This window comes from Coturnix japonica, chromosome 2 (assembly GCF_001577835.2).
Source record: "Coturnix japonica isolate 7356 chromosome 2, Coturnix japonica 2.1, whole genome shotgun sequence".
In the NCBI taxonomy this organism is placed as follows: domain Eukaryota; kingdom Metazoa; phylum Chordata; class Aves; order Galliformes; family Phasianidae; genus Coturnix; species Coturnix japonica.
In genome coordinates this window covers 118,096,504-118,111,123 of record NC_029517.1, presented here as the reverse complement: position 1 = coordinate 118,111,123, position 14,620 = coordinate 118,096,504, and the positions used below count along the sequence as shown (strand labels likewise).

General features: G+C 39.1%; 1 protein-coding gene across 2 annotated transcripts in view; it reads right to left on the bottom strand.

The window, feature by feature from the left end:
* Positions 1–14,620, bottom strand: part of ZFPM2 (zinc finger protein, FOG family member 2) — a 301,650-nt gene that overhangs the window by 144,601 nt on the left and 142,429 nt on the right. For both annotated transcript variants that reach the window (XM_015856138.2, XM_032442872.1), the window contains one exon: positions 10,877–10,995. In XM_015856138.2, coding sequence (XP_015711624.1) covers positions 10,877–10,995 — 119 coding nt within the window. The remainder of the gene's footprint in view (positions 1–10,876; positions 10,996–14,620) is intronic.

Here is a 14,620-nt window from a genome sequence, read left to right as displayed (position 1 = left end):
AGCACAGGCTGGTGCAAACACTGTAAGAGGGGTACAAGGCTGACAGACATCATGCTTAGCTTGGTTGTTGCCTCCCTGTTCGCTCTGATCTCAGCAGCCTTTCTGCATTTTCAGAAAGAAGGTGCTGTAAAGGGAAAACCTTCTATATTGTGGCAGATTCCCTTTGAAACTCTTAAGTCTTCCTCCCCTGAAGCTGATAGCATGTAAGGCCAAAACAGCATAAAATGAAAATAGTAATTGATAGCCCTGGAAAAAATGTTATCAACCTAGGAAAACTGAAAACACTGGTATAAGAAAGAGAAAAAAAGACAGTTGATAGTTATGTGTGTGATTTTAGTAATGAAATAGCACAAGCATAGCTAAACTTTCATATAGAAAAGCTATGCAAAAATGACACATGGGAAAAGGATGCAGACCTAAAACTCCTTTATTCATCCTTAGTAGAAATAAATGCGTCACATTTAGAAATAAAAGAGCACAATCAGTTTCTCTGTGTCTGTTGTGATAACAATATCAAGCTCCAATATGCTGTTTTTCATCCTCACAGTACTCACAAATATTAACTAATTAGATCAATTTTTGAAATATTTCTTTTCTAAATTAATTGAGCACTTGACAAGATTACCCAAATCTTGGTCTTCTGCACAGAAACCCACACATTGCTTTTCCACTTGTCTTCATGTATTTGTCTTCTGAAATGTGTGATTAACTCCAGAGCACTGAAATCTTTTTGATAATCACTGAAGATGAATGTATCAGGACAATCAGCAGCATATGGAACACAGAATGCTGCCAGATGTTAACACACTAAAATAAAGCAGAACCATCCATGTACTCTGTATCTGGTCTAAAAATAATATACTCATTGACCTTAACCCTATCAAACCAGTTCCATCTCCAAGGTCAAACTAAATAAGAAATATTTATCTTCCACAGAGAGGCTCACAGACTATTCTGGTGGTGTTCAGTGTCATGAAATGCTCGGCATCCCTTAGCCCCACTGCTCAGAATGAAAGACTGGGGTTACTCAGCACCTCCTCCTGCACCTCAGAACTACACAAGCTCAAGTCCTAACATACTAACTGGCCCTTAACATTTCTGGTTGCTTTGCATTCCCTTTATGTTTTTCCAATGAACATAAACAACCAGTAAGAAACAACATGCAGGCCTATAAACTGTGATCTCTAACACCTTGGCAGATTTGCATAGTTCACATGTTGTCTGTGAAAAATAAATTCAAGAATCGTTGTTAACCCAATAATTTTGATGCAACACCATCAGTGCTTCTTGCTGCTGCAGTTCTTACGAGCCTGAACACTATGAGGCCATGGGGATGCTGCGAGGCTGTGGGGATGACACTGGATGTCAGAGCCGAACCTCTTTGCTTCCCCACGCCTCACAGCTCTCCCGGAGCACTCTGCAAGTCCCACAGAGCAGCCAGAGACACGTGGAGAACTCTGACAATACCACACATGTACTTCGGAAGAGTTCAGGAGACTTCAAAATTACAGGAGTTACAGTGAATAAAGACTCCAGCTGAGTCCCCTTGGGATAAATGACAGGGAAATGCTTACTGAAATTCAGAGAAGCTGTTTAGCCCCATGGGTGCATGCCACAGACAGAGCAAGTGGCGCAGGTGTGACTACAAAGCCACTCCAGCACTGCGCCAAGTGTGAGCAACTGGCTTGGAGGAGAGCATGCGAGGAATGTTAAGGAGGAACAGCCACTCTGAGTGGTCTCACATTTGCGAGAGGTCAAGATCTCAAAACATGGATATCCTTTTCATTTTCCGTTCTGCAATGAAATGTTAACCGTGGTGGGGAGAGGGGAGAGCTTTAAAATCAGTGCACAAAGGTACCTGTTGTTGTTACTAAGCATTAAGGGCATTTACTGCTCCAGAAACTGCACCAGAGAACAAGTGCTGATGACGCTGCTGATGCCAATAGCCTTCTCATAAAGACTTCCACATCCAGCCCACGGTACGTTCACTGTTTTTCTGCCTTCCTAATCGGGGCCCCGGTACCTGATTGCAGGTGGCTGACTAGAGAAATCAAGATGCAGCTTACTCCCTGAGGCATGCTGAGCACCAGATCAAAGTGCACACGTTTGGCATCCTGAGAATGCGATGCCACTGCTCTCTCTTCTCACATCTCTGACACAGAAACCTGAGACACTGATCCTCAGAAAACAGACAGTATTTCTTAAGAAAATAGTACCGAACACTTAAAAGCAAAGTCCAAAATCAAGCTGAAAAAATGCACTGAAAAAGCAACATTCATTTAAAATTGGGTCGTTTGCCACATGTTAATCCTAACTTTTATTAGCAAGAAACTGGAGCAGGAAGAAGAAATATTCGTAAGAAAAAAACCTGCAGGAAATTAATAAGGGACGTGCCAAAGAAACACAGAGGCTCACTTTCTTATCTCCCAGCAAGCCCTTGTTATATTTCAATTACATTTTGAAAAGGGTATCCTCCACTGTGTGACCAACTGTCTCATTTGCCATAATGTCCCATCTGCCATTTTCTGCAAAAGTGGGTCTAATTTAGGCCTTTTGAAGCCAAGTTTGAGAGATGTCAGCAGAGTCTCTGGACAGCCGCACAGACAGGTTGGCTGCAGCTACCTCCCAGCATTGTGATGCCAGAAGCTGTGGGTCAGCAGCTTTGTCCCTACTGCACCTACACTTCTCCCATTGCTGGTCCATCCCAAGCTTAAGCAAACACATCAGAGACCAAGATATTTTGTTCCTACTATTGTTTGCTGCTTCACTGCTTTCTTCCCTTTATGCTAATCTGTCCCAGTTTTCTTCCCAAAGTGAGGACAACAGCTTGCAAGAGGGAGAGAGAGGGAAGAACCCTTCGTCACCTCCCCGCACCAAACATACCTCCCTCAGCTCCCCCGGCTTGTCTCTGTCCTCACACATGGCACGAGTGCCAGATTCATCTTTTAGAAAGTGTGGTCACTCCTCCTCCAGTTTGGAGAGCTCCACGTGCAACCACAAAGCTCAAAGCAAAAAAAAAAATCATGGCAGAATGTGTTAACTGAAAAGGTGCTTCTAAATAAAAAACATAAATAATAATAACTAACGTAAATGAATCTTTTATTAAAAAAAATATTTTCCGCCGTTTTCAGGCATACATTAAAATGAAATGTCAAAAAAGATGGGAAATATCTGCAACAGAAACGTTTTAAATTATGTCATTTTCTCAGAGAAAATAATATGCAAAAACAATGATGATATCCCAAATGCTATGTAGCGTATTCTAAATGCATCAGTAGCACTCTGCTGTCCTTCCCCTAGAGCACACAGAGAAAAGGCATTATTTTCTCTGTTTAAAACACAATTATTCCCTAAGGAGCTCAAATTAAAAGAAAGTACATGACTGTAACTATATTTGAGGCTTTTAAATTTGCAAAACATTTTTTTTGCTATGTTGAAATATTTTCCCCTTTTCTCTAGTCCCTGAAATAACATAAAATAAATTAGTTAAAAAAAAATATTGGGCAAAAGTTTGAAATGCTTGAACATTTAAGACATGACATGAACGTGAAACAGTTCATAACTCCCACTGCTGCAGGTGGCTGGGACTGCCCAGGAGTACAGGGATGGATACCGTGCATTGGTGCCTCATGCACATGTCCCAGCAGAGCCGTAAGAGCTGCAGTCCAGTGTCTCTGCAGTGCTTTATAGTTATCCTTTACCTTAGTGGCCAAGTTCAGCTCTAGCTGGGCTTTGGCTTTTCTAGTTTTCTCCCTTCACAGCTTCACTACATACCTGTAATCCTCATAAGTAGCCTGCCCACTATTCCAGAGACCATAAACTTTCCTTTGGCCCTTGAGTTCTACCCAAAGGTCTCTGTCCAGCCAGTCTGACCTCCCTGCCCTCTGGCTTTTCTTCCATGACTTGGGGATGGTCAGCTCCTGCACCTTTAAAATTACTTCCTTAAAGTATTCCCAGCCTTCCTGGGCTCCCACACTGTGAAAAACTACCACCCAAGGGACCTTCTCATAACAGTCTTTCTTTCATATGCTTGCAAACACCACCATATGAATGTATAAATGTATACATGTATATTTTCCTGCACTTATATTTATAAATGTGCATGTATGAATACAGAGAGAATACATATACTGTGCTAACTGTACTTGCTGGATATTTCTTTCTAGTCAAAAATTCAAATAAATACTTTCACAAAATGCAGTTAATTTGGCTGGCAATGAAATAACTACTTGTTTTTTTTTTTTGTTTGTTTGTTTTGGTTTTTTTGGTTCTTTTTTCAATATCAATCTTGCAAATGTACAGGCTATTCCTCTGAAGACTATTCAGAGAGAAAGGAAACCAACTGGAAAACTGGAATTTTGTTCTTTCCATAACGCTGTGCTGAAGTGAGCAGCAAGTGGACACTGTCATTGAAACCATAGATCTACTCATTTACTCAAAGTCTCGAATAAGGACAGACAACAATTTCAAATCTTGTTATTGCTTCAGTGATAACGTATGTGAGAGTGGTATCGTGGTCTGCACTTTCATTAGCACAATTCTGAAACCTATAAATGGTGAATTTTTATGCTAGAATTTCAACTACAGCACGCTCAATTCCAACCAACTGCTCGCTTTGCTTCCACAGGTCTCATAGAATGCACTCCTCAGTGTTCTCCCAAGTGCCACCACAGTTCCATACGCAAGGGTATCACATTGCTCTCCTCTACTAGCAACATATGCTAACTATGTGGGCTTCATTTAGTTTCCCCAGAAGAACCCAGGAATATCCAGGATATTTTATCCCTATAACAGTTATTGAGAGAACATAACCCTGCAAGTCTTTCAGCTCAGAGCCCCTCATAAGCAAAGAATTCTTGGCTTAACAACACATATATCTTCATAGACACAGGCACCTTCATGGCTTTACATTCCACTAGAGTGATGCAGCTAGATTTTCCTGCACTTGATCTATGTTTGTGAAACTACTAATAAAATGTATCATTGTTATAGAAACTGAACTTTGTTTCTAAGTGGGAAAAAAAAAAAAAAAAGGATGTTTAACATTTAGTGAGAGCAAAGTTATTTCAAAAACTGGCAAATATTTAAATCTGACATTTTATATCTGTTTATTTTATACTGATACACGTTCCATAAATAAGAAGAAATATCTTTACAAAAAGTATTAATAAAAAAAAAAAAAAAATTCTTCCGAGGACAATAGCGGCATTAAACTCCTCATCACAAACATGAATGCTGAACTGTGTCCATTAGATGTTTAGTGCACTGAGCTGTGTGAGCCACTTTCAAAGGAGTTAGTTAAATCAATTCCTCCTCTCATCCAAACTTCCTTAAATAGGACTACACTCCCATTCAAAAAGTTGTGTTACAAATTCTGCAAAATCATCAATAGCAAAATAAATGTTTGAGTTCTAGAGCCTGTGGTACAGGGAGGATCAGACTGGATGTCTGCAGTCCAGCAGCACAAGAACACCTTCTTATGCACAGGTTGTTGCAGTGGCACTCTCTACATTCAGCATGTAAGTCAATGGAACAGTGACGTATGTGCTGCAATATGTCTTATCTTCTCTCTGCTTTTCTCCACATTCCAAAGCAGAACATCCTGGCATCCACAGCTGGTGCTTCTCTCTGTTTCTGCTGAACTGAATTTTCTTCTCCCTTTTCTGACCTGGACTCCTATCTATCCCCCATCTTTTCCCCACTCAGCACTCAGCAGCCACTGAGCAAACTTCCCTGGGATGCATCCCACTTTGAGAAGCACCTCCCTACTGAAATAAGCTCACTGAAATGGGACAGCAAGCTTATTGAGTTTTCTTTCAGTTTAATGAGAATAATTGGTAGTATCTACTACTTAATTAGGAGAGTATTAGGATAATGTCTGCTTAATGAACATGCTTATAGCAAGTACCAGGTAACTGAACTGTTTTTTAAAACCTTCCTAAATGACCAGTCATAGTTTTCAAAATATGTAAAGTTCTGTTGTTTTGATAAAAAAGGTGCCAAAATGAATCATGGGCATGCGTAGTTCTAAATAAGGAACTAAATAAGACATGGGAAATAAGTTTAAAAAAAGTGCTTTTATGAGCGAATCCCCTACATAATACTTCATTTCTGAAATAATTGATTCAGCAATAAAGAAACAAAAAGGAACAATGGATTTCAATCCTGTCTCCTTGTTTTGCTTAAAGCAAACAAACAAACAAAAAACCACCAAGAAAAACAGGAAATAAACATATTTGCATGCCTCTCAAACATGTAGTATCTTAAAATTAAGGCCATGTTAACAACAGTATTAATACCAGCATGATGACAGAACTTAGAACAGAATTGTGTGTGTGATCAGTATGTACACTTCTATTTGCAGGGAATGTGGTTTTCATCATTCCTCAACACTCTGGAAACCACTTTCTCAAGCTTAAGTAAACCTCTTTTGATTTTTCAAGAACAGTGTTTATTCAGATCATTACCATATCTTGCTATCGTATTAGCAACATGTTTTAAATTAACTCTGTTGTGTAAATGTCAACAAAGGAGCAGAAACAACTGCTGTTTTGTTTGATTATTTGTTTGTTTAGAAAAAAATGGTAAAAATGCCTATGGACAAAAATTTAAAAGAAACTCTTCTGTCATTACCTTCCCCCTCAAATACATGGCTTTCTAAAAGGGGAGGGTATCTTAAAAATAGTGTGGAAATGTGGGGGAATGTTCTCAAAGGTCACTGAGTATGGCCATATGGGCTTCCACATCACATCAACATATCTCAGCTTTTTAAAATGTTCACATTGTGTGAAGTGGCTGGCAGTGCTGCTCGCATAGCACAAATGTACATCACAGTAAGCGTAATGCGATTTGCTGTCCAGAAATACTGTTACATTAAAGTCTCCCAGTATCTGAGAAAGAAGCAAGTGCTTCCAAAACACAGTTTTAATGTATAACCTGTCAGTAATAACAGTGAAAAACTGAAAGAAATGCTTTTGTAGACACTTGATGTCACAGGTACGAAACAAGGATAGTAAAGATTAGAATCACAACTTGTGACGCAATATACTATCTTTGGTAATGAAACATAGAAATCACTGTGCTAATAAGAGCCAACATCCCCATTTGTCTTTGACTAAAGACAAAGCCTACCTTACATGTTTCTATGTTTAAACAACAAAATCAGAGGCAGCCTAGTGCAGGCTGCCACTCTCCGTGGCCACACAGAACCTCAACCAAGTGCCCAGCAAACTCTCATACTGCAACTCTGGAGATTAAAAGTTGCTGGCTACTACAGATATGAGGTTTTTGACCTGCAGTGACCAGCTGCAGATTAGCGAATGAATAACTTAACTGCATTTTGAACCTTGGCTCCTCAGCCCCTCACAGCACTACCCAATAAACTGTTTTGTGAGGCTATCTTCCAGGAAAAGTGTAGCTTTGGCACTGAACCTCCCAGATCCCATTAAAGGGTCTCTGCTGTATCCCATTGCTCGCCTGGTCCAACCCTGCACACTTTCTTCCCACGGATTCCCGTCACAGCCATGTTGAATCCTCTTTTCCTTATCAGAATGATACAGGCCTGCACCACACGCTCCTCCTTGTGACAAGACCACAAGAATAGGGGGCAGGATCCAGCCGCTCATTGTTTCATTTCATCAAATCCTGCCATGGGCACAGATTAACACCAAAAACTAGATGGCTGCTGCCAAAGGAAATCACATCTCAAAATGCCTCCATTCACTACCGGAGCCACGCATCATCCACAGCTTGACCTTCATCACCGGCCATGTGGTCCTGTGCTGCTTCTTGAGAAACACTGAATGCAGTCATGATATTTGAGATTTTCTTTTATTTCAGGGAGACAAGGAAAATATTTACAGCTGGGAAAAGCAAGTAAACTGCTGCTTCTTAAATAAGATGCTAGCAACTTCAGATTAGATCTGCTTATATACAGCAGGTATGATTTCAGTGGTTTGTATGATCTTTCTCGAACTGTTTTCCATTCTTCTCAACGGCCTGCTCACATTACAGTTGGCATGTGTGCAAACTCACTTTCCTTTTGAAGACTAGAGTCACAAGCTATCAGTTGCTGCCTTAGAAATACATTCCCTACTGCTTTTTGGTACCCAGGAACTATTGAACTTTGAGGGATGCAGCAAGGCGCAAAGTTGGAGCCTCCCTGCTAAAGGTACTGATTTAATTGTGTTGTCTTTCTTTAGAGCTCATCAACTGTAAATTAAAAAAACAGTCTTGAACAAAATTACTTATGTGTCTGTTTGTCAAAACATTGAATTGAATTGAACCAGAAGCTCTGAGCAAGAGCATTTTGCCACTTTGGTTAAATTACAGGAACAGGTCATTAAAATTATCAAAATAGGAGATTTATCACTAAATGTAAGTACTCAAGTAGATGTCTATAAGTGTTTAGATAATGATATAAGGAGTTCTTAAATTCATATTGAAATGGGGACTAAGTGCCTAGAAAACTTCTAATACTGTATGTTCACTCTTTGTTCTTAAAAGGCAACACTAATAAGATCTCTGATGTCCATGTACAGATTTTTTTCAGCAGTAGTAATGCAATGGGGCAAGTTATGGCATAATGAGTGTTAAATGCTTCAAAATTCATGATTGTTGGCTGACTCTTGGATGACAAAAATTAAGAACATGATTAGTCATTGAGCTCTCAAGTCTACCACTAGAGTTGAAATACTCTGAAGTCATGACAAGGGACCATGCTCCATTGCATCTCCTGACAGTGCTGTGTCACTGCTGATTTAGTCAACAGCTGCTATTCCTGTTGCAAGTTTGAACAGCACTTAAATCGTTTTTGTTCAAGGTACCCAACCTTCTCCTTCTCTGAGATGTATACTGTTAATATACTTCAAGACAGAAACTTGAAAGATCTAAAAAGTATTTGACATCTGGCACAGTGACTCAATTAATTACCATGCTGAATTAATTAACTTGCTCTGTCTCCTGAGCCAACAGCAATGAGTCTTTGTTCAGCACCATAGCAATGACTGAAATATGAAGCACTTTTACATGATATTATAAGTAATGACTGCATAAAGTTCTGGGTGAAAGGACAGCAAGTAAGCAGTAACTTACTGCTTAGTGAATCCTAAGGCAAGTGAATCCTGTGAGGCTAAGTGTCATATATTGCTAACCCTAAAAATCAGTGAAGTCAGGTAAAATACCTACTAGTAACCACCAACATCTTTTATAAGAAGGAATCCAGCTGCAAGAATTGTGATACTTACCTGAGTTTCACTAATTTTTTCATTCCTTTTCTCTCTACACTAAAAATGCTCATTAAAGCTTTTTTCCAAAGATGTTTTGATGTCTATAACAGTGCAATGTTTGAAGATCACATTAAGAAATGAACTAAACCTGACATCAGCAGCTGATGTGAAAGTTTGATTGAATTCTAGAAACGTAAGGCTTTACCCAAATGAGCTTTCCAAAACAGATACAAATAACTTAAGCAAACAAACACAAAGTCCCCTTGTGAACAACAGAGAGCATGTATGGCAATGAGGAAAGTAATCAAATGTGCAAAGCAAACAGAAATATCATAAATAAACTAGAATCATTTCAAGGGAAAAAAAAAAATGCTAGAGGAAAAATGTAGAAGCTGGCACTGTGTTGCTTATACAGTAAATTAAGGATCTACCAAAGGATTTACATTTCTTTACGTGGAATTTGAAACTAACAAATATAGGACTGCAGAAAACACCTGATACTTGGGAAAAAGAAATATTACTTAGAAACAGAGAATAATTCAGGTCAGAAGGCACCTCCTGTCAAACTTCTGCTCAAAGCACAGCAAACTTCAAAGTCAGGTTCAACTTTGAAGATTACTCAAGACCACATCCAGTTCAGTTTTGACCGTCTCAAAGAATGAAAGTCAAAACAATATTGCTAAGGACTACATTTCTGTTTACAGGTACTTTTTCGGATTACAAAATGCATTTATGATAAATAGCAGGCTGAACAGAAATAAAATCTAACATGTAAGCAAAAATTAGACTTTCTAAATTGACAAGAAGCAAGGGACAATCTTCCCAACTCAGTGAAGACAGAAGGCCTTCTGAACATTTTCATCCCACATCTCTCTGAATTAGGTTGAGAATGTCATTCCATCTCATGATAACCACCAAAAGTCCATTCTTGTCATTATGGTTTTATAAAAAAACAAAATGTTTTAGTAATTGTTTCTGTTACAGAAAAAGTCCAGATTTCAAAGTAATAGCAGACCCTAACGTATGCCTGTAGATCTGTGGGAGAAGAAAGCTCCTGCAGGAAGGACTGCAGTTGTTCCATCCCTGATTCAGAATTATTACTCATATTACTTACAAGTAATATGACCCACATATTTTCTGCATCAAAATAATAATTAAAAAGTCCAATTAAAATATATAGTACAAGGCAAATGTCTTTCCATATCTTCCAAAAAAACTACAGGCCAATGAGACATTTTGCTACATTCAACAATCTTATTATAGAGTCAGACTTAATAAATTTCAGCTTTAACCAATGTAGCTATTTATCTTCTATGCCACCCAATAATATAAATTAAATACTGAACAACTGGTGCTATGAAAAACTTTAAATGATACTAAAAATCAGACGCTGCTGCCGAAAGGGAGCAGCATGGTTCAGAAAACATGGAAGTAACACTTCCTTTCTTCCTGTAAAATAGCAAGATTACTATTATTAACCTGTGTTACAAAGATCTTTATGTGGACAGCTGCCATAGGCACACTAATTTGAAGTGATCCTAATAGCACTGCCCGTGAGAGCTAACAAGGCCTGTTTTCCAAATGCTCCAGCTGCATAATGACTCAGGCTGTCCCCAACAGAAGCAAGGTGCCTGAGAGCACCTACATACCAAGGTGTTGTTGTTGAGATCCATCTTCCCTGTGAAGGGCCCCCACGTTGTCCCCACTGGGAGCTGCTGCCGGCTGTGGACCTTGCGTTCGCCATCCTTCTGGACCACCTCCAGTTCCCCTGCAAACAAAGAGCATAAGCAGGGTTTAGAGGGTTCACTCCTACCCTGGCAGCAGACACCTCCATGTTTGTTGTGAATGCTTGGCATTCAGAGGATCCCTGGAATGAGAATTAATTGCACTTGTCTGCAAAAACAACCAATCTGGTCATCCTGCAGAAGAAAAACAAACCTTTCTTTACAATTTATTCAGAGGTGATCTAGAAGGTTACTTTTTTTTTTTTTTTCTACCTTTTCACAGGAAGAATGGTATAAAGCCATTTTTAGTCAGAAAAGTGGATTCAAGGAAGTTCTTAAAAAATGCTTAGGAGGGGGAAGACGATAGCTGAGAGTGCAACAGCCCCTGGTACATGAGCCTCCGTGATCCATTTCACTGTCAGAAGAGCACATTCTGAGACATTTGGCTCCCAAATACTTTTTAAACACATTTCGCAGTGAGAAAACCCAGAGCAACTCCACTGATTTTGAAGACACTGCTGAAAATATTTCCTAGAATTAATTACAGAGATTTTTAATGGAGCGATGTACATGAAGCACCCTTTCAGAATTAGGCCCAAAATAATTTAACTTGCTAGATTAAGACTTTAACAGAATGTGCAAAAGCAAAGGAGGGGTAAAGAACGATTTCTGTTTTATTAGTATGTACTAATTCTTCCTTTTTCATATGGATATTTCATTTTTCAAAGTACAGACAAAAATTAACACCCTAAAGTGTTACTGCAGTTCACTTTGACTTCTCTGGTTTTGTTAATTTTATTACAGGATTTAAAAAAAAGGACTCTGGACAACTCTTCTTTGCAAAGGAATTTCCTCAATAAGTCTGTTTTCCTTTGAACAAATACTGTAGTTAGAAGTGCAAGAGCAGCTACATTCACATGCAAAATTACACAATTTCCAGTGTTCTTCTCTAAAACAATAAATTCTCTTTTCCAACTTCAAGAGGGATAAGACTTAGCAGTGGGGATGGATTTAGTTCTTTCCTCGTCGATCATTTCCCATTTGTTCAAGTTGTTACTCAGGTTTGCCCTTCCTGCAGGTGGGCACAAAGGCTGAAAATTGGCTGCATCCCCTGTATGTGAAGAACTCCCCCCAGCTCGCTGCAGCCTTGCTTCTGCAATCTGCTGAATCCCAAATCCCTCCCCTTCCTCCCCCTAAGCAGCAGCAATGCCTGCTGTTTGCAGCAGCACATACCTTCACAACAACTCTCCCCCTAATCAGGGCCATGCTTTTGCACAAACAGTAGGGAAGTCCAACTATGCAAGAAGTAAAACTCATCCCAGATTTAGAACTGGCAATTGCTGAGAAATTAACCTTGTGTTTGAGGAAGTGAGTAACTCCTCCTGGCTTGCCGGCAGTCTCCACAGACTTCCCCCAATGAGCCATTCCTGTGAATGCCTGCATTTGTGCCTCAGCCAGGCTGCAAAAGTTCTCTTGAGTTAATCTCGACCATTTTTCCAGAGACTTGATTCCTGCTTCCATTTCCAAGTACAAAAATCTAAATTCCACCTCTGAGTGTTGCAGATTACAAAACTACTCTACGTAACACTGTGCATCGGGTCCTCCTTGCAAACTGGAACAAATGTGGGAAATAGAGCTGTACCAGTTTACAAAAGCTTGCATGTATGCGGGTGAGCTATCATCATGACAGGACTCTGACAGCTTAAATGGCAGTATGTAAGCGGCAAAGCTTATTATGGATACATTATATGTCATTTACATATGTGATATATATGCATTCAAACAGAAATACACATACACATGCGCTTTTTTTTCCCTCTCGCAGGTACACGGTCACAAATCATTTGAACCTCAAAATACCTCTTTATATGTTAATTATGGAAGACAGGATTCTTTCTGGTACTGCAAGGCAAATTGATCACTTACACATACTGCAGCATTTTCTTTCTACACAGAGATGAAAACTATAGCATTTACTTGCTTTTACACCCTAAAAAACAGCCACGTCTATGGACATGTCACATTTAACTGATACCGGAGGAATCATGAGAATCTTTGAAAACCCTTTTAAAAAATAATTCAGCCTCCCTTTCTGCCACTGACATTTTTCATCTGAAAAGGGTTCAGACACAGTCAAACAGTGACTTCTTATCTGTACCTGTGGATTTACAAGCAGGCCTGTCTTTTAATGGATTAAGAACGACAAACTTGGGGCAGATCATCCGGTGATATCCAAAAACCTACCTAAGTTTTAAGGTACACATCATTACACTTTATTTTTTAAATAAGATTAATAACATGAATCTTATATCTGATAAGTATTTCAGGTTTGAGGCAGACATAAAAAATGAGCTGCTATTTTCCAAAAGCGTATTTTTTATTTTTTTTTTTCATCCCTTTGAGAGTTGAGTAAGTTAATATAAATTCTTTCTCTTTTGTTACAGTCCCATGTTGTAGTTTGGGCAATATTTTCCAGGATGTATTTATGCACTGGATGCACTGCAGGTGGGATGACAACATGCACAGCTGTACTGGAGTTGTATTTCCCTTCTACCAAGACTACCATAACAGAGAGCATCAGGTTGCAAACAGAATTACAAATCATGTTGTTTCATAACCTTCTTTTTTTACTTTGATCATATTTTTCTAAATAAGATACATTTCTCTATGGTCACCATTAACAGCATCCATTTTTAATTTGATGGATGTACATACATGTTAGGAGTTGCAAAAAATAACCTGCTGAAGTGTTCTGGCAAATACATGTGTTTTGGTTACACTCATGCAAGGTATAGCACATTACAATTTGATCCTTAGCAATATAATTGTCACCAAAAATTATTGGTCAAGAAAACCTAATGCCAGGGGAGGGTAATTTAAAAAATAATCCAGCAAAGTAAGGTCTACAAGCAACTGCTAAGATTATTTCTTTCCTACCAGACCTATCTTCATCTTTTTTGTAGAATCACAGCATATGCTCCTTTGTCTGCACTAAGTAGGGGAAGGCCAGGGGCTGGAACAGGGGTTCGTAAAAGAAAGATTGCAAATGTCACTATTAAAAATCCTCTGATCAATACCCCCTGGGCACTGAGCAAAGAGTCTGAAACTTTCCTGCGTTCATTTACAACCTTTTGTTCCTCTGAAATTTCGTGTTTGTTAAATTATATCAAAACAGATTACATCAGGAAGAGTGGCTGAGCTTTCTTTGCCATACTAGCACTGGCAGCTAGAGGAGCAAAGCCTCAGCCAGCACTGACTCTTTACAGGTGAAGTAGTATTTTCTTCTTTTATTATTAATTTGGGGATTTGTTTGTTTCTTTCCCCAGCTTCTACTTCAGGAACACACTTATTTCCAGCTTGCTGAGTAAGTTTATACAAAATATCTGAGACACATAGTATGGGCTAATCAATTTTGGTAAAAGATAATGCTGTTAGTGCTGAGGGCTGTTTCTCTTATCTTGTTGATGTAGCATACTTTTAAAGTCTGTGATTACTCAAAGACTTATGATAGCTGCACTGTAAAAGAAGCCCCAAGTCATGACTCACTAGTAGAGCTACAAAACATCCCATGGCTTTTAAGATATTAGGCCACCTTGGTGGACACAAAACCGGAATGTAATGACTCAATTTAGGACTCTTTCCTGACATTAACACATTGTCTTACGGATG